General features: G+C 47.2%; 1 protein-coding gene across 5 annotated transcripts in view; it reads right to left on the bottom strand.

Annotated features, from left to right (window-relative positions):
• The window catches only part of DIS3L2 (DIS3 like 3'-5' exoribonuclease 2), a 199,118-nt gene that overhangs the window by 156,469 nt on the left and 14,662 nt on the right, over nucleotides 1-27,987 (bottom strand). For 3 of the 5 annotated variants that reach the window (XM_035132946.2, XM_035132940.2, XM_035132941.2), the window contains 4 exons: nucleotides 19,644-19,802; nucleotides 17,256-17,395; nucleotides 11,200-11,253; nucleotides 2,502-2,603 (listed from right to left, as the gene is read on the bottom strand). In XM_035132946.2, the coding sequence (XP_034988837.1) occupies nucleotides 2,502-2,603; nucleotides 11,200-11,253; nucleotides 17,256-17,395; nucleotides 19,644-19,695 (348 nt within the window). In that variant the 5' untranslated portion in view covers nucleotides 19,696-19,802. Of the gene's footprint in view, nucleotides 1-2,501; nucleotides 2,604-11,199; nucleotides 11,254-17,255; nucleotides 17,396-19,643; nucleotides 19,803-20,917; nucleotides 21,005-27,987 lie in introns of those variants that run through there. The other 2 variants (XM_035132947.2, XM_035132943.2) reach the window with 2 other exon arrangements.

Below are 27,987 nucleotides of genomic sequence, written 5' to 3'. Positions count from 1 at the left end.
AAGCAAGTTAAATAAATCTCTCATTTTGCTTGGATAAATAAGATCTACCCATAAATAAAAACCTATAAGCGAAACACTGTCCAAACTAGGAAGTTTTTGATCTCCTTCAGAATATGCTAAGGCACAGATTTTGAGCACTCTCAAGTGGAAGCGAGTTCCAGAGATGGGCAGCAACTCCCAGCAACCCATCTCTGCGTGAATCTCTGTAAGTACAGGGTGCAGCAGTTACAAAAAATGAGAATGGCATTCTAGGAACCACTCGGAAAGTGAATGAAAATAAAACTGCCAATTTCATAATGCTGTTCTACAAAACTACAGCGCAGCTGCATTTGGAATACATTTGGAAGCTACAGTATACAAGCCTGGTTGTCTTGCCTCAAAAAAAGAATATTATAGAATTGGAAGAGGTTTAGGGAAGAGTAACCAAAATTATCATGAGGATGGAATGAGTGCCCTGTGAGGAAAGGATGCAGACTCTTTAGAGAAAAGGCAAGAAAAAGGTGGCATGATAGATGGCTATGAAATTGTGTATTGCAGGGTACAAACCAAATAAAAAGAAGTTTTTCTTCCTCTCTTTCTCATAAGACTAGAACTCACGGACATCCAGGGAAGCTGAACGTTGGAAGAGTCAGGACAGGCAAAAGAAAAATGCTACTTCACAGTAAGAATAGTTAAAACTATGGAATTTGCTCCTGCAAGGGATGGCAGTGATGGTGGCCACCAATTTGGGTGGCTCTGAAAGAGGACTGAACAAAGGATGGGGCTGCCGATGGCTCCTAGCCACGTTGGCTGTGTTCTACCTCCTCTGTCAGAGACAAGGTGCCTCTGGAAACCAGTTGCTGGGAATCACAAGTTGAGAAAGCACTGGTGCTGAACCTAGGCGCGCCTTGGGCCTGATCCAGGATGGCTCCTCTTGTGTTCTTTTGCTATTTCAGCACAACGTGAACAAGACAGACATCAACATCTAAATTAATGTTGGACGTAGTGGTAAAACATTTGGAGGAGGGTCTCTTGGATACACCAGGTTCATGCTGTTTAGGATTAGCTAAACACCGCTAGAGCAGGCAGCCTGTTTTGGGAAAGGCGTTACGTGGATTATACGCTTCCCATTAAACTATTGTTCCTTGCTTCTCTTCCTTCAGCCATTTTATCATCAGACTAGTTAGCTTCTCAAACAATTCCTCTTTGGCAGATCCAAAAAGGATCCAAGAACAAAGGAACATTGCAAATACAATCGGGGCGAATTTTTAATGCGGAACATTCGATTGGGAGCAACAGGTAAGCGGACTTTTCCAAAGCGTGGATTCCAAGACACCCATACAATTCAATTACATTGCAAATGAGTCCATGCTGGTAGAAGGAAAACAATTCTAAGAAAAATTAGTTCCATGAGAACCAAAGATGCAGATAGGCACAGAATGACAGCAGTTATATAAGAGATTGGATTAACCATAATCTAGCGTAATGTGTCCATGTTTAGAAAAAGGCTTGGAAGGGAAGGACTTAAATCAGTCGTTTCACAAAGAGCTGGATGTTAAAGGAAGCAAACAATCTGTTGTACTCAAGACATCATTCCTACAAGCGAAGGGGGGGGTGGGGGGGTGGATGAACAAACCATAACAGAAGATTAAGTATTGTGTTGGCTTGCCCCTTGTTTTCAGTTCAGTTACACCCATCTGCACTTCCCTTCGTCCTTCAAAATAGTAAAACCTTTAAGTCAAATTAATTCAATTCTAATAATATTCAACTCTGTCTGGGCAAACCCATCGCCGCAGGCTTGTCCCGCACTCTCTCACGATGGAATTAACACCTCAACACATGGGACTGCTTAGGGAAACGAATCCCATTTCCTCCTCGGATTTACAAATTACCTAATGTTTGGTTGCTAACCTCAGGGTGAGATCGAGATATTTACTGTACAAAGCACACGCAGGCACCCAAACAAGAGTCTCTAAGCAATTATGGTCTGGGAGACAAGACGGCAAGGGCGAGCGAGCAGACAAGCCAGAGTTCTCTCAAGGTAATCTTTAGGCCTGCTCAATGGCCAAGAACTCCTATCCAGCGCAGAGTAAAAAAATAAGGTTAAGGCGGTTTAAATGCACCAAAGCAAAACCAAGCATTCAAAGGCCAGTGCAGTAGGATAAGATCACAGAACGGACACAAACCAAAGTCCTCTGACCCCACCCACCCACCCAAAAAAAGCATTGTTATATTCTGAAGCGAAAAATAAATAGGGAAATAGAAAGCATTATCAGAACAAGAAGTTCCAGTTTTCTGAACATGCGGAGGGACCCAAATGAAGCTGCATAAAAAGCAAAGGTACACAGAAAAGAAAAATGACCACAAAGAGGTCAGAGCAACCATCACCACAAGGAAAACATTTAGAAGGTGATGGTTGGCTGAACTGGCATATAAATTTGATAACAGCACCGTTCACAATTGCGAGAAAGGGTCAGAGTCTTCTTTCCAAATAAATTCAACTGGTAAGGTTGAGCACTGACCTTCCACTGATCTTTTGGAAGCAGAGTCACCACCACGATGTCACCATTCAGAGCTCTGTTCCGAGCAACGACGCCATCAATGAAGATATCTCGGGTGCTGTCCTAGAAGAGACAAGGAAAGAAAGGGCTCTTACACAGAGGAAGAGGGTTTGGGAAAGCTACAAGCTGGTTTCAGAATGCATGATCACACCTCGAGGACAACAAACCAAGGAATGCCATGAGAGTCTTTTCAGAGCCTGCACCTGAGAAGAGGGGAAGTCAGGGATAGTCAGTCTCTACAGCCTCTTGCGGGTTCCCTTGGGGTGCATACAAGAATCAAAACCTCGAAACAAGATGACTGCCCTTTGAACTGCAAGGACACCCAAGGATTTTTGAAGGTAGAACATGGTCTACAGCTAGAGAGGAAGCAACCACGTATTTGCATTCTGAAGTGTGCTTCTACTGGCTGAGTACTGTTTGCACAGACACAGGTAAGACCCTCCTTTTGGCCTCAACTGTCTCTCAGAAGAACATCCTTTTCACACTGGACAACTAAAGCAGAGGTGGGGAGTCTGTGGCACTCCAGATGTTGCAGAACTATAAATCTCCATCATCCATGAAGACCTCCCTCATTTGTCCCCAGCAGAATATTATAATTATAATTATTCTATATACTGCCCTATACTGCAGGTCTCAGGGTGGTTCACAGGATAAAATCACAATATAAAAACAAAAAATACATCATTAAAATAAAAACAATAGCCCCTTGTTGACTCCCCTTGGAGAAGCTCCGTAGCTCAGCGATGAAGCATCTGCTTTTGTTTGCAGAAGGACCCAGCTTCAATCTCCAATGGTAGCTTCAGGTAGGGCTCAAAACTGTCCCCTGCCTGAGACCTTCAAGAGCTTCTGCCAGTCAATATACCTAGTGGCCCCATAGGTCTGGCTCAGTGTAAGGCAAGGGCCCCCCCTTCTCCCCTGGCCCCAAGCCCTTCCCGAGCAGAAGCGTGTTCACCAAAACAGCCCCGGAGAGCAGGCTTCTCAGCTTTGCAGTTCTGGAACGGAAGTGCCGTGCCATGCAGCCTCATGGGGCTGCCTGGTGGTAAAGCCAGAGGGAGTCCTCTGCTGCCAGGAATTCCCGGCCACTCCCAGGCATGAAATCTTGCAAGTGGTGTGAAATGGACAAGATAGCACAGTGCTCAGGGAAAAGGGCGACCATCGCAGAGAGAAATTGGATCCCGAGCGAAAGCTGTGCTGGACCAATCTCACCGAGGGGATGAAGGCACAGCCGACAGGTAAGTAGCTGGAAATGAGATGTGCTGGTGAAAATGTCTTCTGCCAAGGCAGAGAAACATTGGAACCTGTCCTCATTCATTTCACAGAGCCATGGGGGATCTTTTCAGCAAGGGTCTCCTCTGTTAAATCTCCATTTCAGCCATACCAAAAGTGGGGTGGGGACATAGAGAACCAATCCTAAACCGCAGCAGTCATTTGAGGAGGCAATGAAAGTGAGGTGTTCGGAGCAATTTCAGAAGCATGGGAGCAATTTCAGAATCGCACCTGCAAAGGAGACGCCAATGTACGGCGCCTGTCAGAATAACACAAATTTACGGTACGACCTACCAAAGCATCGCCAGCTACGACACCTCCATGATAAAGGAAGGAGATCTTTGGTATATGGATCTGTGCTGGGGGCTAGGTAGTAAGCCTCCATGGGGCAGAATGAGACCACCAGTTACCTCACTCGGTGCACTTTGCGCAAGGACCCCCATCATTTCTATATGCCATATGGCTCATAGATGTTTTCCTAGCACATCACAAGGCTGCCTGTCACATGCACCTGGAAGAAGAATCGACACCTTCATTAGGAGAGTTGACTCTAAAAGTTGCATGTTGAAGAGCCAGGTGGGCAGGGTGTTGCTGTTGTTGCTGTTGTTGTTGTTCCAGGATCAAAAGCAGTTTTGCCCCATGTAGACTCTCCCCAGTGAAACACCCAGGACTGTGACCCAGGCCAAGAAGTTTAATTCTTACATGGGTTTTTTTTGGGGGGGGGGAATCCAGCACATTAGCACATCTGGATCCCTGTCTGAAATTGCTTCCAATTCTCAGAGTTCTGCACATTTCAGTGTGCAATGTTGGGAGTGGGTGACAACACATTAAACCACTCAGAACCAAATAAAGCTTCCATCTTTTTCCAGGAGAGCATGTAGTGATTTGGATAGTCTCCCGGGGGGGGGGGGGGGTTTACAAGTTGGTTCTCCCTTTTTATCCTGATGCGCATAATAAAGGCTTTGAGAAACAATGGGATTCATTGGCCTGATTCACAAGTCAAGCTCTCACCGAAGCCCGCAGAATTGCGCAGAATTGCACGTTCACTGTCTCCTCACCCTACCGGTAGTAGTGAAAGCCTGGAGCCACAATGGTCTGAAATGGGATGGCTTTTCGAGGGTACATGCAGGGGCATTGCTACCGGTAAGGAAGTTAAAGGCATGGGGCACATAAGCACAAGGACACAAATGTGCCTCTGGGGAAATTAAGGAGGCAGAAGGCTGTGGCCTCAACAGCCTGGACTATCCACCCAGCCACCCTGAAAGGAATGTTCTGTGTTTTGCTTTGTCTTAATGGCTTTTCAAAGGAGGGAGGGGCAAGAGATGCAGAGCCCAATCCAAAAGACTCAAGGATCAGGTCCAATAGGCCACTGCTGGACAATACCCCTCTGCATGCGTGTCCCCTGAGGGTAGCATGAAGCTCTCCAGCCCACCACAGCCCCTCTGTCTGTCTGTTGGGTGGGCAGAAGCAGCACAGAAGGCAGACAGACCCCGGGGAGGAGAAAGAGGACTGAAAAGGTAAGCCAAAGGCTTCAACGAAGAGGTGGGTTTTTGAGTTTGGATTTGGAATAATAATAATAATAATAATAATAATAATAATAATAATAATAATAATTTATTATTTATACCCCGCCCATCTGGCCGGGTTCCCCCAGCCTCTCTGGGCAGCTTCCAACAAAATATTAAAATACAGAAATCCATCAAACATTAAAAGCTTCCCTAAACAGGGCTGCCTTGAGATGCCTTCTAAAGGTCTGGTAGTTGTTGTTCTCTTTGACCTCTGGTGGGAGGGCATTCCACAGGGTGGGTGCCACTACCGAGAAGGCCCTCTGCCTGGTTCCCTGCAACTTGGCTTCTCGTAGCGAGGGAACTGCCAGAAGGCCCTCGGTGCTGGACCTCAGTGTCCGGGCAGAACGATGGGGGAGGAGACGCTCCTTCAGGTATACTGGACTGAGGCCATTTAGGGCTTTAAAGGTCAGCACCAACACTTTGAATTGTGCTCGGAAACGTACTGGGAGCCAATGTAGGTCTTTCAGGACCCGGGTTATGTGGTCAAATTTGGATTTGATATCCCGCTTTATCACTACCCAAAGGAGTATCAAAGCGGCTAACAATCTCCTCCCCCCCCCACAACAGACACTCTGTGAGGTGAGTGGGGCTGAGAGACTTCAGAGAAGTGTGACTAGTCCAAGGTCACCCAGCAGCTGCATGTGGAGGAGCAGAGACACAAGTTACTGATTTCCCACAACAATAAAAGCAAGAAGATTCAAATAATCGCACTCAGAAGCCTTCCAGATTCTGAAATGAGAAGCAATCCCATCAGTCTTTTGAACCACAGTAAGATGCCACCACTCAAATGACCAAAACCAGGAGTTTATCCATTAGCAAAACACTATTAGATGTTAGCAGTATGGAGTCTCTTATTTTTCTAAGGCAAGCTCAGAGGCTGCCTTAATTATCTGCTAATTATTGCTGCCAGCCAACAGAAGCACCACTTTCCCTTGCTGGCAATAAAAATCCTCTTTCCTTAAAATTGGTTCAACCCACATAGACTTGATTTAAGAAAGAAATTGCACTGTGAAAAAGAGGCCAGCATGTGAAGAGTGACAAGGCATCAAGGTAAGGAGCAAGTCAATGGACAACAGCAGAAGACATGCAGGTAGAAAGCTAACAGCTTAAGGTACAGAACGTCACATTTCTGACCATCTGCCTGCTGGATACAAGTTGTGGGTGTTTGCTTGCTGCAATGAGCTCCTGGCCTTCAGAGAACAGCTTCATTCCCTTGAGGCCAAGGTGGCTGACCTGGAGAAGCTGAGAGGGTAGATGCGGCTTTCAGGGATGCAAGAGTGGGATGCCACCTCCCAGGTTCCCCTCACCCCAACACTGTGGGATGGGGGAAGAAAGATGGAGTGTGCATTTTCTCATCAAGGTATCGCTGGGGCAAGTGTCCCGGGAGAAGAGGTCTTGCATCAGCACCACACCTGCAAGAACTGTGCATTTATTACGAAGGAGTAAATTATTGCCTAGGAAGGCCCAACTTCCACGTGGCTCCGAGGCTGGGATTCTTTGCTAAAGAGGCAGAAGGCCGCTGCCCTGATGTGAAACGGAGGCGACTCCAGAGCAAGACAAGCTACCCTCCGTAGCAGCAGCTCAACAGCTGTGCAAAGGCTGCCTCCCATGACAAGATGCAGAAAAATTGCAAAGCTTCTTGGACTAGCGTAATTCCGCCTGGAAGCTGTTCCTCTGACGAGTCCAGATTTTCTCTTTCCCCATCCCCCTCTCACCTCAACTCCCCAAGTAATCCCACCACGTCCTTAAAAAATGCTTTACATCATCATTCGGGAGAAGGGCCCTCTTATTTCAGTCATCACCCGCGTGCTGCAGCAACCCCTCCCCTTACAAAAGTTAGCCATGCCAGGAGGTGACAGGTGGCAGTTTCTTCAAAACCCACCCGCCCCCCAATCGCTTAGTTCTTTCTCAATAAGGGAAGACTTAAAAAGTGAGCTTGCCAGCTGCCAGCTGCAATGCCAGACAGGCCACCCCAGCCAGGGAGACTAGAAACGTCTCTCTCTTTGTTCTGTCGTTTATCATAAACAGGTTGTTTGCACAAAAGAACGGGACCTAAGAGGTTAAATCACACAGTCCCCATACGCCCCCAAGAGTGCATGGGATTTCCCAAATGGATTCCTCCTCAGCCCTCAGCAAAGCCTAAGGCTACAATCCTATGCACACCGAAACACAGCAGGAGCTGCTTCAAGGAAACTCAAATTAAATTTCAGTTTTGTTTTTTGTTTTTAATATATTTTTATTAAAGATTTCTTATGGTAGTTTATAATAATAATTATTATTATTTATTTATACCCCGCCCATCTGGCTGGGTTTCCCCAGCCACTCCGAGCGGCTTGCAACAGAGAAATGAAATAAAACAATTAAACATTAAAAGCCTCCCTAAACAGGGCTGCCTTCAGATGTCTTCTAAAAATCTGGTAGCTGTTTTTCTCTTTGACATCTGATGGGAGGGCGTTCCACAGGGCAGGCGCCACCACCGAGAAGGCCCTCTTCCTGGTTCCCTGCAACTTGGCTTCTCGCAACGAGGGAACCGTCAGAAGGCCCTCGCTACTGGACCTCAGTGTCCGGGCAGAACGATGGGGGTGGAGGCGCTCCTTCAGGTATACTGGACCGAGGCCATTTAGGGCTTTAAAGGTCAGCACCAACACTTTGAACTGTGCTCGGAAACGTACTGGGAGCCAATGTAGATCTTTCAAGACTGGTGTTATGTGGTCTCGGCGGCCGCTCCCAGCCACCAGTCTAGCTGCCGCATTTTGGATTAGCTGTAGTTTCCGGGTCACCTTCAAAGGTAGCCCCACGTAGAGCGCATTGCAGTAGTTCAAGTGGGAGATAACCAGAGCATGCACCACTCTGGCAAGACAGTCCGTGGGCAGGTAGGGACTCAGCCTGCGTACCAGATGGAGCTGATAGACAGCTGCCCTGGACACAGAATTGACCTGTGCCTCCATGGACAGCTGTGAGTCCAGAATGACTCCCAGCATGCGCACCTGGTCCTTCAGGGGCACAGTTACCCCATTCAGGACCAGGGAGTCCTCCACACCTGCCCGCCTCCTGTCCCCCATGAACAGTACTTCTGTCTTGTCAGGATACAACCTCAATCTGTTAGCCGCCATCCATCCGCATTGTGCATGCAATGTCTCTTTTTTCAAGCTGGGTTTTCATTTGCTGTGAAGAAAAGGGGGAAAGAGGTGGAGGGGGGAATGGTGAGTGGGGTGGGATCGGGGGGCAATGCTTCTATTCTACCTAGCGTATGTGTGGGGTTTTGTGTCAGCGTCAATGAAATTTCAGTTTTGAAAAACATTATTTCATTCTTTGCAGATCTAGGGCCTCATTTTATCCTGGTGCCACTTTAACATTTGCCCGCCGGACTGTTGATGACTAAAAATTATGAATGAGCCTAGGATTGGGTCTTAAGGAGAATGGCTGGCTTTTCTGGAGATGTCAGCTGACACAACCTTTGACCCCTTGGAAGCGCCTGCAAGCACTGGGATGCTGCCCACCCTGTGGTAAAAAGCAAAGCAGAGGATCGCAGCGAGTGACCCAAGGCCCCTGCACATATCCATGCATCTGTGCTGTATAAAACTGGAAAAATAAGCTCTTAAAAATAAGCTCACAGCTAATGAGCAACAGGAATTATCTACAGGGCTGTTTTGTCTGTTTGATAATGAATATACAGTCCCCTCAAAATGCAAATACCGGTAGGTGTCTTTTTATGCACCAGCACAACTGCATATTCAAAACAGCATGCATTTCAATATACCGGATTTACTTGAATCTAATGCCATTTTTTTGCCAAATTATGTTGCAAAAATTAAGGTGTGCATTAGATTTGATGGCACGTTTACATTCGCCAGCAAATACTTTTTTTCAGTTTCAAGGTTCTGAAAACGGAGGTGCGCATTAGATTCAATAGCACATCAGTAAATGTGATCGGTCTACCGCCTAGTTCATGCATCCCTGGGCAAGTGACAAGGAATATGTGAACTAGCGCTAAGAAGAACCCACTCAGCTGCCCTCTTCCACACACATTTTTAAAGGGGGAAGAACCGTGCAATGTGGGCCTCTGCCAAACTGAGCGCCTGCATGGGTTGCCCTTGCTCACATGCAGTGACTTAAGGGTGCTCAGGTTGTCCCTCGATGAGGCAAACCTTGTTGTGCCCATCTAGAAGTGGGCAGGCTTAACGCTAACTAATCATTGAATCCCTGCATCACCCCAGTCATGGGCTGACACTATCCTGAAGTAGATGCCTTACAACCTCTCATGAACGACTTCTAGCAATAGGGTTGAGAGCTTAGAATGCAGGAAGGGACCACAATGGTCATCTAGCCCAACCCCCTGCAGTGTAGGAATCTTTACATCCAATGTGGGGCCTGAACCCGCAACCCTGAGATTAAGAGTCTCTTGCTCTACCGACTAAGCTATTCCTCTCCCCCCCCCCCCGGGCCAGGCAAAAAGCCCCACTCTGCTATAAAGCTTGCTTGATCTCTCAGACAAACCTACCTTGCAGGACTGTTGTTGGCCGGCCTAAAAGATGTATACCACACTGAAGTCCTTTGAGAAAGGACAGGATTATAAGCAAACAAAGCATCCAAAGGTTTGTTGGAGGGGGGAACGGGGATTATTGTTTTGTTTCTGTTCCTATTTCTATTGCATATTTTGTGTTTTTATCTTGTCTTTTTATGCTGTGAACTGCCCTGAGATCTTCAGATGAAGGGGTGGGCAGTAATACAAATTTAATAAATTAATAAAGAAAACAAAAGCAGGCTCATAGCCACCCATGAGAAAATAAGAAGAGCCTGCTGGATCAGGCCTGCTGGATCCAGTCCAGCATCCTGTTCTCACAGAGGCCAACTAGATGCCTATGGGAAACCAGCTAGAAGGATTCCAACAGGACAGCACTCTCTCCCGCCTGTGGTTTCCAGAAACTGCTATTCAAAAGCATTGCTGACTCCGATTGTAGAGGCAGAGCAAAGCCATCCTGGCTAGTAGCCCTTGATAGCCCTCTCCTCTTCTACGAATTTGTCTAATCCTCTTTTAAAGCCACCCAACTCAGTGGCCCTCACTGCCTCCTAGGGCAGTGAGTTCCATAGATTAGCTACGCACTACGTAAAGAAGTGCTTCCTTGTATGTGTCCTGAATTCTCAACATTCAGCTTCAATGGATGAATAAGTTGGTTCCTACTAGTGTAGCAACGCGCGAGCACACCCTGCATTCACAAGGCACCCTACAGCCGAAACCCCAGCACCCCTAATTTCTCTTAACCAATGGCCCCACAAAAAAAGAAAAAAAGAAAGTGGAGGCATGCACAGTCTGTGATTGAAAGAGGTTTCACAAACCGCACGTGGTTTGGCATTCAGACACAAGAACGTTAAAATGCAGCATGCACATTACTTTGATATCAAGTTCGCAAATTAGCTCATGCTGCAAACCAGCAGCAGAGAAGCACATTTGTTTGGGGGAGCTTAACTTAAAGTCAGGGGAAAATCTGTAAGCCATCTGTAAGCGTAATCATAAACCCTTGGGTTTAGAGCTAGCTGGTGGTCTCCAACCTGGGCTCAGCTGGCTTCGCCAAGCTCAGAACGAACATCACCTCTAGCACTAAAAGTTCGGATCGTCGTGTACCAGAACACCAATCTCCCCTCCTGTTATACTGGCGTTCGTTTCAGCGAGATTTGCCCAGATCAGAGGCAGGGTAGCAGCAATGCTTCGTGGATTGCGCCCAAAGGTTTTACATGCTCTGTGCATGTCTTGGGACTTAATTCCTTGGTGCTCCAGCCGTTCACCTTCTGCACATTTGCTGATTACTGTGTTACACATTACTTACTGGAGATGGAATGAAGGCCTCGTGGTATTTCTTGGGGTTTATTCTCAGGGGTCCCTTTAAAAAAAGAGAGAGAGAGAGAAAAGAACAGAAATTAGATCAGGGGAGAAACGAGTTGTTTTAATGCAATACCAATAAGACTACCAGAGCCAATTTGCTGCTTTTTGTTTATTGTGATGATGCCACCTTAACCCTCCCTTCCATGTTATAGTCCTGGAAAAAGACTGAATAATAATTGCATTGGTGTCAGCAACAAGGGCTTTCATCAGGAGTAACACCAGCAAGGAGTGGGAAAAGGTGAAGGGCAGGGGAATTTTTCCCCACATGGGCACACCAACAGTGTGCATTCAAGCCATGCAAAACGAGCCACTCCTATCTATCCTCCAGCCAGACAAGCAAAAGGCACCATCAGAGTTCAAGGACACGTTCTAGCTCGGGACAAAAGGATTTGGGGAGGCCACAGTGGAGGTCCTGGAAGTGTCCCGGACTGGGAAGAGGGACATGGAATGGGGAACACCCCAAGGGCAGTTACAGAGGCATAGGTGGCTGGATTCAACCTGCAGGTCAGAGGTGCCCCCATGCAGGGTCTGGACATTCTGGCAGCAAACAATGCAAACAGCATGGAGCTCAGTGGAGCTGGGTGTAAGTCCAGCTCTTCCAGCAGAGATGGGAGACTTGCTCCTGGCAACACCGGCAGCCCTCAAATGGCTTCACTGGAAGAGAGTCAGGAGGAGCTCCAGATGAGGAAGTTGGGAGGTCAGCGCTACAGCCACATCAAGGCCGTAAAAGGCCGGTTAAGCACACAGAGGAACCTAAGCCAGGCGAGGTCACCTTTTCCTGTTTTGCCTCTGCCCAAAATGTGAATCGCTTGCTCCCCAGAAAGTCAAAGGACTGGGCCATGCCACCAACCATGCATCTTTCACAGTGGCCTGAAGTGAGGGTCAAACCTGGCCACAGGAAGGGCATTTCTGTCCAAGGTTCAGAGCTTGAAGTAAGGAAGCGGATGTTCTGACCTCTGCCCCCAGCCACAGTAGTGCTGTGCAACTCTGACCTGCAGGCCTAACTAGGCTCACCAGGCACCTCCATTTGGTCTGCAAGGCTGTGTCAGCCAAGCCATGCCTAGGGCAAGTAATGGCTTGATTCCAAACCAGGGTGCAGGGGGATGAGTCACCTATCAAGCTTGGCCTGCAGCGGGTGGCCAGATCTAGCTCCCCACCCCCAATCTAGAGGACCAGGGGCCACCAGGAATCTCCACCCTCCTTCTCCCAGCAAGAATCCCACAACCTCAGCCATTAGCCAGAGGAGGGGGAGGCAGAAATCTTGCTTCAACCTCCCCTGCCAGAATGCGCCCTGCATTGACCACCAACCGCCCTAAGACTGCAGAAGTAAAGGAAGGGCACCAGCCTGGGGATCAGAGATTAGGGGTGCGTGCTAAGTCCAGGGGACCCAGGTGGCGCTGTGGGTTAAACCACTGAGCCTAGGGCTTGCTGATCAGAAGGTCAGCGGTTCGAATCCCTGTGACGGGGTGAGCTCCCATTGCTCGGTCCCAGCTCCTGCCAACCTAGCAGTTCGAAAGCACGTCAAAATGCTTTCCTTATTTTTGCATTTAATGAGATAAAATAGCCGCGTATCACAGCGGGAACAAAGAAAAGAAAAACTCCTACAGCGGGAAGGTAAACGGCGTTTCCGTGTGCTGCTCTGGTTCGCCAGAAGTGGCTTTGTCATGCTGGCCACATGACCTGGAAGCTATACGCCGGCTCCCTTGGCCAATAACGCGAGATGAGCGCCACAACCCCAGAGTCGGTCACGACTGGACCTAATGGTCAGGGGTCCCTTTACCTTTACCTTTTACTAAGTCCATACTTGTATTCATTGTATACATATGATTGCATTTCATCTGACCCATCTACTGCAATTATTAAGTTTGCTGATGACAGCACCATAATGGGTTTAATTACAGGCGGAGACAAATCTGCGTACTGGGGGGAGGGTTTCACATGGTGCTCAGAGAACAATCTGCACCTAAACATTGGCAAGACAAAGGAGATGGTGTTGGTGCCAGACTAGATGGGCCATTGGCCTGACCCAGGAGGGCTCTTCTTATGTTCAGATGATATGGCCTACCACTGAATAGGAGTTGTAGTCCAACACCTGGAACCCTCCCTGCACCCGCTTTAGCCTCCCCACTGATCACAGAATCGTAGATCATAGAGTCGGAAAGGACCCTGAGGATCATCTAGTCCAACCCCCTGCAGTGCAGAAATATGCAGCTGTCCTATACGGGGATCAAACCTGCAACTTTGCTGTTATCAGCACCATGCTCTAACAACCAGGAACCAAGCTGCTTGACAGTGGAACTGTCTCCCTCGGGAGGTTATGGACCCTCCTTCCTTGGAGGCTTCTAAGCAGAGGTTGGATGGCCATCTGTCATGGGTGCTGTAGTCCTGCATTGCAGGAAGATTGGATTAGACTTGAGGAGTCCCTTCCAACTCTACGATTCTATGATTTAAACTGAACTATCCAGGGTGATCTTTATGGCTGAGTAAGGATTTTGTCTCAGCAGTCCAAATGCTTTTATTTTTTTAAATAAATAAATGCCCATCTTTCTTGTCCAGAGGTGGTAGCTACTGCAAGCATCTTAGATTGGTATGCATCCACTAAACTATAAAACTATTTGGTATGTATCTGCAAAACTATAGGACTTTTCTTGCATTCAAGCTGAAATCAAGGAGTTGAAGTGAAGCAAGCATGTCAAGTTATTATTTATATGAATCTATAATGAAATAAAATGAGTGGAATCCCAATGCTCTGGAGAAATCCTGGGGAGGGTATGGGGCGCGTGTCAGGGGGAGTCCCACTGAACAACCAGAAATCCTTGTGCTAGCAGGATGCATTAGCAGAATAGCACCTAATCTCTCATCTTCCTTGGATTCGGTCATACTCATTGCTTTACTTGAGGAACCTTATTTTATTATGGGTACTTTTTAGAAGTAAACTCATAAAGCATTCTGGGAAACATAGCAAGTGCCTTCAGTTAAAAACTGCATATAAGTTTACATAAAGCATTCATGTCAGCATTTGAAATTGCAGCCAAACTTTAATTAGAGGCATTTAAGTAGTCTTTAAAGTGGAAGTTTTCATAATTATCCCATTTACAATTGATAACAATCATGGAACGAAAATGTTTTATTCCCCCATATAAATTCACTGTAATGGGTTGGGGGAGGGTGGCATTTTGGAAGGACTTGGAATGTAGGTGACCATACATGAAAAATATGCTGATTTATGGGGGGGGGGGGGAAGCAGCCAGTTCTGAGATTTTTTTCCCCCTCGCACAAGGGACCCACCACTTGAAAAAGGACACATTACTCATCCTCCAGACTATACTTCTACAGAAAGATTCCTTTGTTTTGCACGGCTAAAAGTCACTTAGCAGGCACATTCCAAACCATTTGAGGAACAAAGGTATTGCGCTGTATAGCCTGGCATTAGACCCTTTAACGTTCTTTGCTCACATGTGGAAAACGGAGCGGGAGTTTTGAGTCATGTATGCAAGGAACTGTGCCGCAACACACACACACACACACACACACACACAGAGAGAGAGAGAGAGAGAGAGAGAGAGAGAGAGAGAGAGAGAGAGAGAGAGAGAGAGAGAAAGTGATTTTAATGCTGAGAGCACAAAGCATTGGGAATTCCTGCTGGGCAAGCCCTGCTGGAACTAGGAGTAGCATAAGAATGGATAAGTGCAATTCTATTTCATTCCAATGGACCTATCAGGACTTGAGCCACTGCCCCAAGGGAGTAATGTAAGGTGAGCAGCCAGCCTGTGGCCACCCCACCAGAATGCCCTCTGAATACCAGGAGGTGGGGATCACAAATGGGGAGAGCTTTTGTTGCTCCTGGGTCCTGCTTGCAGGCTTCCCCGAAGCACCTTGTTGACCAAGGTGAGAACAGCATGCTGGATGATGGGACACTGGCCTGATCCCAGATGGCTCTGCTTACGTTCTCAACCAAGGAAGCCTCCTGATACCAACAGGCCAGGAGAGAGTATGTTTAACTCCCAGGCACTTCTGAATCAGGCTGCTCAGAGGCCTGTCCTTGCTGGCTACAGGCCACCTTTGCCTTCCTCCGCTTTAACTGCGCAGGAACCAGATCTGGCAGAGGCTGGTGCAAGAGAGGTTCTGAGCAAACCAACCACCAGAGGTAACAAGAAGCCTTGGACAGAGAGAGAACATCTGAAAGGAACTCTTCTTTCAACCCATCATTCAATTCTAGTTCTTGACATGTAAGAAGCTTGCCCTACCAGTGGAGTTGTAGGGGGGGCCACCAGGGCAGTTGCCTCAGGTGCAAAATTGTTAGGGGCACAACATTTCAATTACTGGTGCTGCCTCAATACAGCTACTCTCTTCCGTCACTGGGCTCAGTTGAAAACGGCTTCTCCTTGCGAACCAGGAGACAATGGAACAACTCTTCTTTTCTCTGTGGCTGCGATCTCCCGGGTGACGCGGATGTCATTAGGCAGTTGAATGTGCATGCGTACTCCGTCCCGTTTCCCTCCCAGCCTCTCCATGTGGCCCCGGGCGCTGGCAACTCAAGCTATGCCACTGCAGCCGTATGACTGCAGCCCATCTGTGCAGCAATAGCAAGCATGATGCATACGTGGCAGGCGCATACCTAACATGATCCACCACGTGTGTTACCACCCAAACGTCAACAAACCAAAATAGAAAGGGCTTCTATACTCCGCCCCACTCCAAAGCAAAGACAGTCAGCCTCGCAACACACGCATATGCACCTCACTTTCCCCCCCAGTGCTTTTCTTCTGGAAAAAGGGAGGAACTCCCCACGTTCCTCCTCGAAAGCAGATGGGCCTTATTATCTGTGCCTATGAAAATCCTATTTACAATGTTGTGCATTTCACGCTGTGATATCATATCTGGAACCAGCCGCTCTCCCCATCTGCAAAGAACAACTGTTCTCACATGTGTGTCAGGGGCCGAGGCTCTGGCTGCAGAATCTCATGATGTCATCCTTAACCCGCATTACTTTGCAATCACTCACAAACAATAGCTGCTATATTTATCGGTGGAGGTTTTTGCGTTTTCCTCCCCCAATTGTGCAGGAAGAGGCAGGCATTCAAGAGGGGGAAACGCACACAACTAATGTCCTTTTGACTCTTCAGGGCAGGTTACCTCCACACCTGCCAGAGGGTGTCAGTACTCTCAAGACTTTTTTTGTAGGGCCTCAGTCACAATATTCTGACTTTCTCCTTCAAAAACCATGACCATGACCACAGAGCTGGACAGGATCCACTAGGTCATTTAAGCCAACCCCCTGAGAGTGGATAATCTACGCCTCAAACATCCCCTGACAGATGCCTCTTTGGGAAAATCTCAGAGGAAAGAGATCCCAAGCCTCCTCAATAGCACTGTATTCTGCTGCTGATCTGCTAGACCAGAAACAGAGAACTTAGAGGAGCTGGAAAGCTAATTTATTCCACCAGCAATATCAACCCTGCATGAATTCACCACCACTTCTGCTCTGATTAGCCCCATCTCAGCCTCTCATCTTTCATACCTGGCTTCCTATTCAGGCAGAAGAAAGGGGAGCACACAGCACTGGTTCCTAGCCTTCAAAATGGCTTAAGAAGTTATGTGGAGTCGGGGAAAGGGGTGACGCAGTGGGGACTCGAGGAGGGCCTAACGTTTGAAGCCCACTAACTTGGGAGATTCAGGTTCAAGGTTAGGCAAGAACATCCCACCTTCCTACACTATAAAACCATTTGTTTTATAAGTAAATATAAGTAAAAGGTTTCCCCTCTTCTGCCTGAAATAGTTATAAATACCTGAAAAGCTGTTATCTGTTCCACTGATTAACATGCCCATCTACCAATTCAGCCCATTGATGCCTGCAGTCCCACCTGAGAGCTACACAGGTAAACAAGCACTGGGGGGGGGGGTAATACAGAAGGACTGCCTCCATCGTAGCAGCCCCAAATGCAAATCCACAGCAACAAACAGCTTGCTGCTTTTGCGGTCGTTCCAAGTTCAAAGTACCTGGATAAGTGTTTTCCTTTTCAGTCCTGCTGAGACATCCTCCCTTGACATGTAGGCTTCAAATACTTTCTTCCTCCCCCGAGTTGGCTTGCTCCGATTCTTTCTGTCGCCAGGGGCCAAGCAGGTGGTGTAGGGGCCGCCTGGAAGAAGAAAAGGGCCAGAATCACTGCCCCACCATATATATAACAAAGCTGTTTGTTTTTACAGAGACCAATGGCTCAGTTCAGACAGGCAAAAACCATGGCTAAGGAAACTTAATTTTCCAGCAACCCAGAATGATCATTTAAGGGAGCCGTTTCTTCACACTAGCCACCCACCCTTTGCACCAGCCACCAAACAAACCGGGAAGCCTTCAATTAATGATTTACCTGTTCAAAGAAAACAGGAAATGGTTGTCAACAGAAGACATCCTGGCTAGTTCCCTAGTTCACCCAAAGGGTGGATCTCGCAGTTGTCATGGAAAGCTCAGAGAAGATGCTGGCCTGGTGCACGGCTATTGTGAAGAAACAAAATTCCATGCTCGAGATCATTAGGAAAGGGGTTGAAAATAAAACGGCCAGTATCATAAATGCTGTTTTAAGAACCTAGGGTGCTTCCGCACTGTGTCCAGTTTTGGTTGCCTTCTCAAAAAGGACATCATAGAGCTGGGGAAGGTTCAAAAAGGCCAACCAAAATGATCAAGTGGTTGGAGCATCTCTGTATAAGGAAAGGTTGTGGTATTTGGCGGGAGGGTAATGAGTAAGTGGGGACGTGACAGACAGTTATTGATGCTGTGGAGAAACTGACCAGGAAAAAAGTTGTTCTTCCTGGGTCCTGGGTCATCCAGTAAAACTGAATGGCAGAAGGTCAGGGACAAACAAATTGGAGAACTTCTCCACATTTAAGGCATAGTGAAAGCCAGTGCCTTTTTTTCTGGGAGCAACACAGGGGTACACATACCCCTAAATATTTTGTGAATCTAACGGAAGAAGAAACTAAAAAAATTTTTTAAAAATAGTTTGTTCTCTAGCACAGTGAATCGTCAGTTCCATTGCTACCCACAATGGCAGCCACATTTCCTGTCACGGTGTTTCCTGAGTCTCAGGCAGAAGCAAGCATTTAATGTGTGAAGTAGGAGTTGGAATCTAGGACGGTGACTGGTCAGTTTCGGGAAGGTGTTAGTGCACACAACTTCATGCCAATATGGAAGTTTCTGTGAGCTGTGTAATATGAGGTAATGAACGTTTTTTGTACTTTTGTCCATTTACTGTATTTATTTTTCCCGATTTGAACAATAAAATGGTGGCTTTCTTGAGTCAAAAAGAGAGTACCCCTGAACATTTTTTTTGGGGGGGGGGAGAAGCACTGGTTAAAACTATGGCATTCTTTACCACAAGTTGGGGCAACAACCTCCACTTTAGGTGGTTTTCTGAAGAGATCAAACAACTTAATGGAGGACCAAGGTTATCAATGGCTGCTGGTCATGACAACAATATGTTTACTCCAAAAGCAGCATGCTCTGAGGGCAGAACTTCCAAAGCCTCTCTAGGAAAGAGGGTGCTGGACTTGATGGGCCTTCGAGCAGCAGGGCTGAGGGCACAGAAATGAGTTTGTTCATATCTTGGCTGATTAAGCTCAGATATAATGGCCGTGTTTGAACGATTGTAACTCCTTGATATTTACTCCTTGCTGTTTATCTCTATTCCATAATTGCACCAAATGATTTTTAAAAAACCAAACTGCAGGTATACTGTACTTTGCAACAGTCAGTAACCTGGACATTTTAGCAAGAGAGATAGGAAGTATGGGGAGACATGGAAATTAGAAGGGAAGAGGAGAAGAGAATGGGAATCTACAGGACAGGTGTTCTGCTTCATCTACAACAGGTTTCCTCAAACTTGGCCCTTCAGATCTTTTTGGCCTACAACTCCCATGATCCCTAGCTAGCAGGACCAGTGTCAGAGATGATGGGAATTGTAGTCTCAAAACATCTGGAGGGCCGAGTTTGAGGAAGCCTGATCTATAACCATGAGCACCAAAAATTTATTGGCTGCCTGAAGAGAATAAAGGACCCAAGGTTTGCATGAGGTCTGATTCTGGATTCCTGCAGATGCACAGGGCTGGCTGTGAGGGCGGGGGCACCAGAGCGATCTCCGCACCTCAGCGCCAGGGCGCCCGACCTGCTCGAGACTGCCCTGCAGATGCACAGTGACTTGTAAAGCTGATCTGAGACACCTGAATGAGAATTCAGAATCACAACATCATGGTTTAAAAGAGCACACAGCCGGTCATCCAACGTGACCCCCATTTCTGAGCAGACTTCCATGCAGCTCATCTTTTATGGGCATAGAGAGCATGGATGCAGAAAGCAAGCTTCACTTTTCAACTGCGGAACCTCCCTATTCATACCTCTGGGGGCCCCCAGCTGCCGCTGGCCCATTCTGCAGTCAGAGTTGCTCATTGTGTCTGTGTGTGATTCAGACAGCTGCCGCCTCCTCTCTACATTTGGGGGGGCTCTGGCCGATTCAGAGTGGTTTCTGGTCCTCGCCAAGCCTTGCTTGTGTGCACCTAGAAGAATCAAAGCCCAGGGTGAAATATAGGCAAAAGAGTCTCAGAGCAAGGCCTCTTGCTGGCTATAATCCTGCCCCTCCTCATTAGAGCCTCTCACTGTACAGTGGTACCTCGGTTTAAGTACACAATTGGTTCCGGAAGTCTGTACTTAACTGGAAGCGTACTTAACCTGAAGCAAACTTTCCCATTGAAAGTAATGGAAAGTGCATTAATCCGTTCCAGACGGGTCAGCGGAGTACTCAACCTGAAGCGTACTTAACCCGAAGTATGAGTGTAATTGGTTCTGGAAGTCCGTACTTAACCTGAAGCGTACTTAACCGGAAGCGAACTTTCCCATTGAAAGTAATGGAAAGTGGATTGATCCGTTCCAGACGGGTCCGCGGAGTACTTAAACTGAAAGTACTCAAACCGAAGCATACTTAAACCGAGGTATGACTGTATTGATTTTACAATGCTCCCACAAAAACTAATGATGGCCACCAACTTGGAATGGCTTTGAAAAAGGATGAGACAATTTCATGGAGGATAAGGCTTTCAATGGCCATGGAGGATAAGGCTTTCAATGGCCATGTTGTCCCTGCCCTCTTGGAAGCAATATGACACCAAATTCTAGTTTCTGGAAATTGCCGGTGAGAAAGGGCTCTTGTGCTCAGATCCCGCTTGTGGGCTTTCCACCGTGGCATCTGTTTGGCCACTGCGAGAACAGGATGCTGGGCCTAAATGGATCTTTGGCCTGATTATCCAAGCGGATTGCTCAGTAGGTTAGAGTGTGGTGCCAATAATGCCAAGGGTGGGAGAGCTACATATTCCTGCATTGCAGGGGGGTGGACTGGAAGATCCTCAGGGTTCCTTCCAACTCTACAATCTATGAACTTAAGTTGAGTTTTGCACCTTTGCACTTGGGGGGCTCAATCATCAAATTTCACACCAAAACCTGGCTCCTTTACTATTCATTTATTTTGCACAACAACCCCACCCCCAGTCAGCACTTTAACACATTGCTGCACTATAGAGGCATCGATTCCTGTCTTCATACATCCCCCACCAACAGTGCTGCCTGAAGCAGATAAAACTTCTTCCTGCAGAAAAGCAGAGCCAACCCACCCACTCACCCACTTTCCTGTGTCTCAAAAATGATGGGCGAAATCTCTCTTGGAAAGGAGGAAGAGAGCACACATGCGGAAGCTGTGCGCCTGAGTGTGTCCCACCTGTGTGCGCGCACACGAGGGGTGGCTGAACCTCTTTGCCCTAGCTCTGCTGTGCCAGTTCAGTTAAGCAGGGATGCCACGGATTCAGCCCGGGGTGTTTGACATTCAAAGCACATGCTCTGCCCCAGAACAACAGCTCCTGTACTGCATGGCACACTGAGAAAGGAAGGCAACCCAAAGGACAGAAGGCCAGTGGGTTCCTAGAAAACCTTTTCACCCAGCAAACAGCTTCAGTCATGAGAGACAACAAACCAACTGAAGTCAGAGAAAAGAGAGGAGGAGACAGAGGTTCTCTGCCCATACACAATCTTGCAACTCAAGCGCTGGGCGTTTTCGCCTGCCGATGAACTCTCAGCTTTGTTTACATTGCAGTTATTTATGTCTTTAACCCAGATCTCCCAGGGCGAGAGGAACCAGGCGAGAGCATTGTTAAAGGCTTGTACGGTTCCCAGGTGACTCCCTACCAAGCGGAGCAATGGATTCCGACCGTCAGCTCACAGCACTAAATTGTTCCTTTTGATTTTTAAACACAATTTGGCGTAGAAGTGTTTGAAATGGGGGGAGGGCAGGGGAGAATGGACAAAGTCTCCCATTGTTCGGTAACTTTCCCCACTAAAACGCTTCCATCTGCAACCTTCTGAGGCTAGTCCATAACTAGGTGTCAGACCCTTTCGGTTTCTTCCACTTGCATTCAAGTAGCGTCTCATTGTTCTCAGTGTTAGATCATAATCTAATTATAGGCAAAGTGAACCTAATATCACACACAGAGAGAGGGGGGGATTTTATATATATATATATATATATATATATATATATATATATATATATATATATATGAAAAGAAAAACTTCCACATTTGCTAGCAGCAACATGGGAGGAAACAGGATCAAAGCCAAAGTACTGATGAAACTAATTAGAAGAATTTGCTTTCAGGTAACAAGATGGTTTTGATACATTGTCCCTAGATAGGAAGGCTCTGCACTGTTTCCATGTATTTCCTGCAGATATGAGGAGTTCAAAGGAGCCAAGCCAATCCCTTTGGCTTTAATTCACAGCTGTCCAAGAATATGTAGGAGTTGGGGAGGGGAGTCCCCTGGGTTTCATAGCTGCCAAGTTTTCCCTTTTCTCGCGAGGAAGCCTATTCAGCATAAGGGAAAATCCCTTAAAAAAAAGGGATAACTTGGCAGCTATGGGGTTTTGCAACAAAGGGGTAGGGGTGGGATGAGGGGTGCCAAGCCCTCCCACGGCTCCTTAAGAGCCTTGCCCTGAGGCCTAGAAGTGAATGGCAGCCCTCAAACGCGGCCCGCCTGACTCTGCCAAGCCATGCCCTCTCACAAGGCCACAACCCTTACAAGTGCGCTCTTGAACCATGATGCATGCTGGGATGAGGGAGGAAGGGGTGAGGGTCCGTGGACTGTGAGCGCATAGAGACCACTGGCTTTTGGGTGGCTGGAGTGCAACCTAGCACACCTAAAGGCAAGAGTTGCACCCGTTTTTCCTCCCACTTTTGCCCCCCACCCCACCCCACCCCCGACCTGTGCCCCTTGGAAGTCTGCCCCAGAGCAAAGGTGCTCCACCCTTCTGTTGCAGCAACCACGCCACAGCCAAATCCCTTTTCATGCCTTACTTCTGCCGTTGCTACAACATGACTCTTAACCTTACTGCGTGGGAATTTACTTATTTAAGCTTAAATAGAAATCTGCCACTCGGCCAGCAAGGCTCACAGAGTGGCATACATGAAACAGTTAAACCAGGCACATCCAACAGGTAGATTGTGATCTACTGGTAGATCACTGGACATCTCTGGTAGATCACTGGTTCCACCCAAAGAAGCTTAACAACTTTGGCCCCCCTAAAAAAAGCTCATGATTTTAGCCCTGCATTCCTCCTCCCTAAAAAAGCTCAACAACTGTGACCTGTATCCCCAAAAACAGGGCCTTCCTTCCTTAAAAAAAACTCAGCAACTTTGACCTGAACCCCCCAAAAAGGGGGTAGATCACTGCCAGTTTTTAACTATGAGTAGATCGCAGTCTCCTGGGAATTGGCCACCCCTGAAATAAACGAACAAAGCCGTAAACAAAAGGAAATACCTCCAACAAAAAAAACAGCACTTATACAGCCGAGATCGCTAAACGGATTTCAAAACCCAGCATTAGAAGGCCTGGGCAAATAAACTATTCAACTGGTGCTGAACATAAAAACAGAGACAACACCAGGAGAGCCTCTCAGGGAAGGAGGGTCCATAAATGGGGTGCTACAACTGTAAAGGCCCTGTGGCCAGTCTCCATGGGCCTTACTTTAGCTGGTGGAGGAGCAGAGATACAGGGCAGGAGGTTTGCAGCTGATCTTAAAAACTGGGCAAATCCACATGCATGAAGTTTAGGTCTTTAGGTGCCATGGTCCTAAGCCATTTAGAGCTTTATGAAGTTCAGAGTCCAGAAATGTTGGCTTGCTTACTAGCCAGACATAATTTGTGGCTGCCACAAGTCCTCTGCACATGCCAGGGAACTGCAGGGTGTGATAATGGTGGTGGGGCTTGCCTTCACATAATGATGAACGTGGGAGGTGGCAAAAGCAGAGCAAGAATCTGTCTGTTGCAAATCCCAGAGCAACACGCAAGACCCGTCCTACCTTCTGCAGAGCTGAACACGAGCTTGCACCAGACAATTGGAGCAGGGAGCAGTTTTGTGGAGATTTGCTTGAGGATACTGGAAGGGAAAAGCCCCATGCAATGTGGGGGGGGGGGCGATAATAAACTATCCAAAAAGGGAGATGCCACAAGGATGCAAACAGGGCACGGGCAATGCAACATGTAGCCTGGTCCTCAGTTCTTAAAGCAATTCCTGGGTGAGCACCCACTGCACTTCAAGAATGCCTTCTTGTCGGTGTGGCAAATATGCGTGCAAGCACAAAGCCCCAAAATACTTTGAAAAATCTCACAGCCCAGAGGTAGGAATGACACTTTGCTTATAGGAGCTTCTTGATTCTAGAACGCCCCCCCCCCCACGCCATCCATAGCAAGACCTCTGCCAGAGACCTTGGAGGCAGTCTTCGAAATTGTTGTTGTTTAGTCGTTTAGTCATGTCCGACTCTTCATGACCCCATGGACCATAGCACGCCACGCACTCCTGTCTTCCACTGCCTCCCGCAGTTTGGTCAAACTCATGTTCATAGCTTCGAGAACACTGTCCCACCATCTCGTCCTCTGTCGTCCCCTTCTCCTAGTGCCCTCAATCTTTCCCAACATCAGGGTCTTTTCCAGGGAGTCTTCTCTTCTCATGAGGTGGCCAAAGTATTGGAGCCTCAGCTTCACGATCTCTCCTTCCAGTGAGCACTCAGGGCTGATTTCCTTCAGAATGGATAGGTTTGATCTTCTTGCAGTCCATGGGACTCTCAAGAGTCTCCTCCAGCACCATAATTCAAAAGCATCAATTCTTCGGCGATCAGCCTTCTTTATGGTCCAGCTCTCACTTCCATACATCACTACTGGGAAAACCATAGCTAGGGAGGGCTAGGTATCTCTAACAGACTTCTCTGCACCCAGTCAAGCTACAGGAAGCAAGGATGGCCATCAACCTAGATAGAAAACCATAGCTTTAACTATACAGACCTTTGTAGGCAAGGTGATGTCTCTGCTTTTTAAGATGCTGTCTAGGTTTGTCATTGCTTTTCTCCCAAGAAGCAGGCGTCTTTTAATTTCGTGACTGCTGTCACCATCTGCAGTGATCAAGGAGCCCAAGAAGGTAAAATCTCTCACTGCCTCCATTTCCTCCCCTTCTATTTGCCAGGAGGTGATGGGACCAGTGGCCATGATCTTGGTTTTTTTGATGTTGAGCTTCAGACCATATTTTGCGCTCTCCCCTTTCACCCTCATTAAAAGGTTCTTTAATTCCTCCTTACTAATTCCTCTTCGAAATTAGCCAGGTGCATTTGGCATTTGCCATCTCCACCATCTTGGGGATCCTTGGATCTGGATTGTTTTCCCACACTAATATCACATCCTGTAGAATTCTATCAGTTATATTTTATATGCACAATCGAAACGAATTTCAGGAACCAAAATGCTTTTTTTGTGCAACTTCAGCAGGAGCAGTGAACAAGGTTACCGTTAATTGTTGTCGCTTGTCTTCACTTCCCCCACCGCACTGCCCTGCTCTCAGTTGCGAAGAGTATTCTTAGATTATGAATGGTCCATGTCACCCTTAAGAAAGAGGTAGGAATAGGCCAATAGATATGTGGGTTCTCCCTGGATCAAGGGACTTTTCTTCTTTAAGTTCTCAAAGTTCTTAACTGAACCCAAGGTTGTCATCTGAACTAGCCAGATGTTTAACTGATAATCAATCACAGTCAGTCCATCATTTGAAAAATAAGACTTTAGAGCAGCCTTGCCCCAAAATGGCAACTAAACGTTGTGTTTAAGCAACCTTGGTTTAAGAAGCCATTTGGCACCCAGTTTACCCTATATATCTGAGTTTCTAACACTGCTTGGAGGGCCACTCTAAGTAGTTTATACTGGGATCAATGGACAAAAGACAGCTTCCAACATGAAATTAAATACTCTGCAAGGAAGAAAGAACAGGTCTGGGGTGTTGCATTTCCTAACCTTCCACCCAGCTCACTGCTGCTCCAGCCGGTGCAGCATTACCTAAGGAGAAAAAGTTGCCAAATCAAAATTCCCACAATTACTCGTGTGCCTGGTATGAAGGAAGCCGGCGACGTCAAGCTGCGCAAACCAGGCAGAACAGCAAACACGGGTGCCATGGTCTTGAATGTGGATCGCAGCGGCACACACAGATTCTGTTTGACAGATCAAAAGTGACCCTCTTGTTTTATCAAAATAACTCGAGAGATCAAATGTCCTGCCTGAAAAACCCCGTCAAACACAGTTTTTTGTAAGAAAACAGAGGCAGCTGTTGGTTGTGCTGTTTTGATGGGAAGCAGTCACAGAGCCAAGGCAAAGGTTACCCAGGCTTAACCAAACTCACACACACAGATGCAGCGTTCTTGACAAATTCCACACCTCCCCTCCAGCTCATGTGGTGATGGCCTCTGGCTCAAGTGGCTTTGAAAGGGGATTAGATAAGTTAATAGAGGAGCAGCGTGTGTCCCAATGGCTATTGGTAAAGATGGCAGTGTGGAGCACCCATGTTCAGAGGCAGTATATCTCTGAATACTTGGTGTGGGGATAAACAGTGAGGGGAGGGGCTTTCCAGTAGTCCCTGGTGGAAACAGGGTTCTGGACTGGACAGACTATTGATCTGATCCAGCATAGTTTGTATATGCTTAAGCTGCTTTCACAGTTGCATTGCAGTCTGGCTCAGATATGCATCCCTATCAGTGTCAGAAACTCAGATACAGTGGTACCTCTACTTAAGAATAACTCTACTTACGAATGTTTCTACTTACGAATGGAGCTCCGTCCGCCATCTTGGATGCGGTTTAGATAGGATTTTTTCTACTTACGGATTTTTAGATAGGGTTGCCTCGACTTATGAATTTTTTCTCCCAATGCATTCCTATGGGATTCGACTTACAAATTTTTTCGACTTACAAATGTGCGTTCGGAACGCATTAAATTCGTAAGTAGAGGTACCACTGTATATAAGCCGGGCGTCAAATGGCTCCTTTAACCAAGGTTACAGTCACCAGAACAGAATGTCTAGTTGCCATTTTTGAGCAAGACAGCTCTAAAGTCTTATTTTTCAAATGATGGACCAACTGTGATTGATTACCAGTTAAAGATCTGGCTAGTTCAGATGACAGCCTTGGGCTACGTTAAGAACTTTGAGAACTTAAAGAGGAAGAATGTGGCTGCCAGACTAGTGACTGGGAGAGGCCACCGAGACCATTTAACGTTGGTCTTAAAGGATCTACGTTGGCTTCCAGTACGTTTCCAAGCACAATTCAAAGTGTTGGTGCTGACTTTAAAGCCCTAAACAGCCTCAGCTCAGTACACCTGAAGGAGCGTACCCACCCCCATTGTTCTGCCCGGACACTGAGGTCCACCTCCGAGGGCCTTCTGGCGGTTCCTTCACTGCGAGGTTACAGGGAACCAGGCAGAGGGCCTTCTCTGTAGTGGTGCCTGTCCTATGGAACATCCTCCCATCAGATGTCAAACAGATAAACAACTATTTGATTTTTAGAAGACCTCTGAAGGCCTTCAGGGAAGTTTTTAATGGTTGGTGTTCTATTGAGTTTTTAATATTTTGTTGGGAGCCGCCCAGGGCGGTGGCAGGGGCGACCTGTCAGGTGGGTGGCATATAAATATTATTATCATTATCATTTTAATTATATTAGGAAAGGAGAATAGAATCATGTGCCACTAACCATTAATGAGAGAGAGAGAGAGAGAGAGAGAGAGAGAGAGAGAGAGAGAGAGAGAGAGAATTGTCCTCCATAGCCATGTGGAAGTGTACGGCTAGTAGCCCCTGTGCTTCAGGAGGACACGGGCAACCTTGTTGTTGTTTAGTCGTTTAGTCGTGTCCGACTCTTCGTGACCCCATGGACCATAGCACGCCAGGCACTCCTGTCTTGCACTGCCTCCCGCAGTTTGGTCAAACTCATGTTCGTAGCTTCGAGAACACTGTCCAACCATCTTGTCCTCTGTCGTCCCCTTCTCCTAGTGCCCTCAATCTTTCCCAACATCAGGGTCTTTTCCAAGGATTCTTCTCTTCTCATGAGGTGGCCAAAGTATTGGAGCCTCAGCTTCACGATCTGTCCTTCCAGGGAGCACTCAGGGCTGATTTCCTTAAGAATGGATAGGTTTGATCTTCTAGCAGTCCATGGGACTCTCAAGAGTCTCCTCCAGCACCATAATTCAAAAGCATCAATTCTTCGACGATCAGCCTTCTTTATGGTCCAGCTCTCACTTCCATACATCACTACTGGGAAAACCATAGCTTTAACTATACGGACCTTTGTCGGCAAAGTGATGTCTCTGCTTTTTAAGATGCTGTCTAGGTTTGTCATTGCTT

The sequence above is a fragment of the Zootoca vivipara genome, chromosome 5, assembly GCF_963506605.1.
Source record: "Zootoca vivipara chromosome 5, rZooViv1.1, whole genome shotgun sequence".
In the NCBI taxonomy this organism is placed as follows: domain Eukaryota; kingdom Metazoa; phylum Chordata; class Lepidosauria; order Squamata; family Lacertidae; genus Zootoca; species Zootoca vivipara.
Note: the sequence above shows the minus strand (reverse complement) of the source record. Positions and strands in the feature narration are given on the sequence as shown.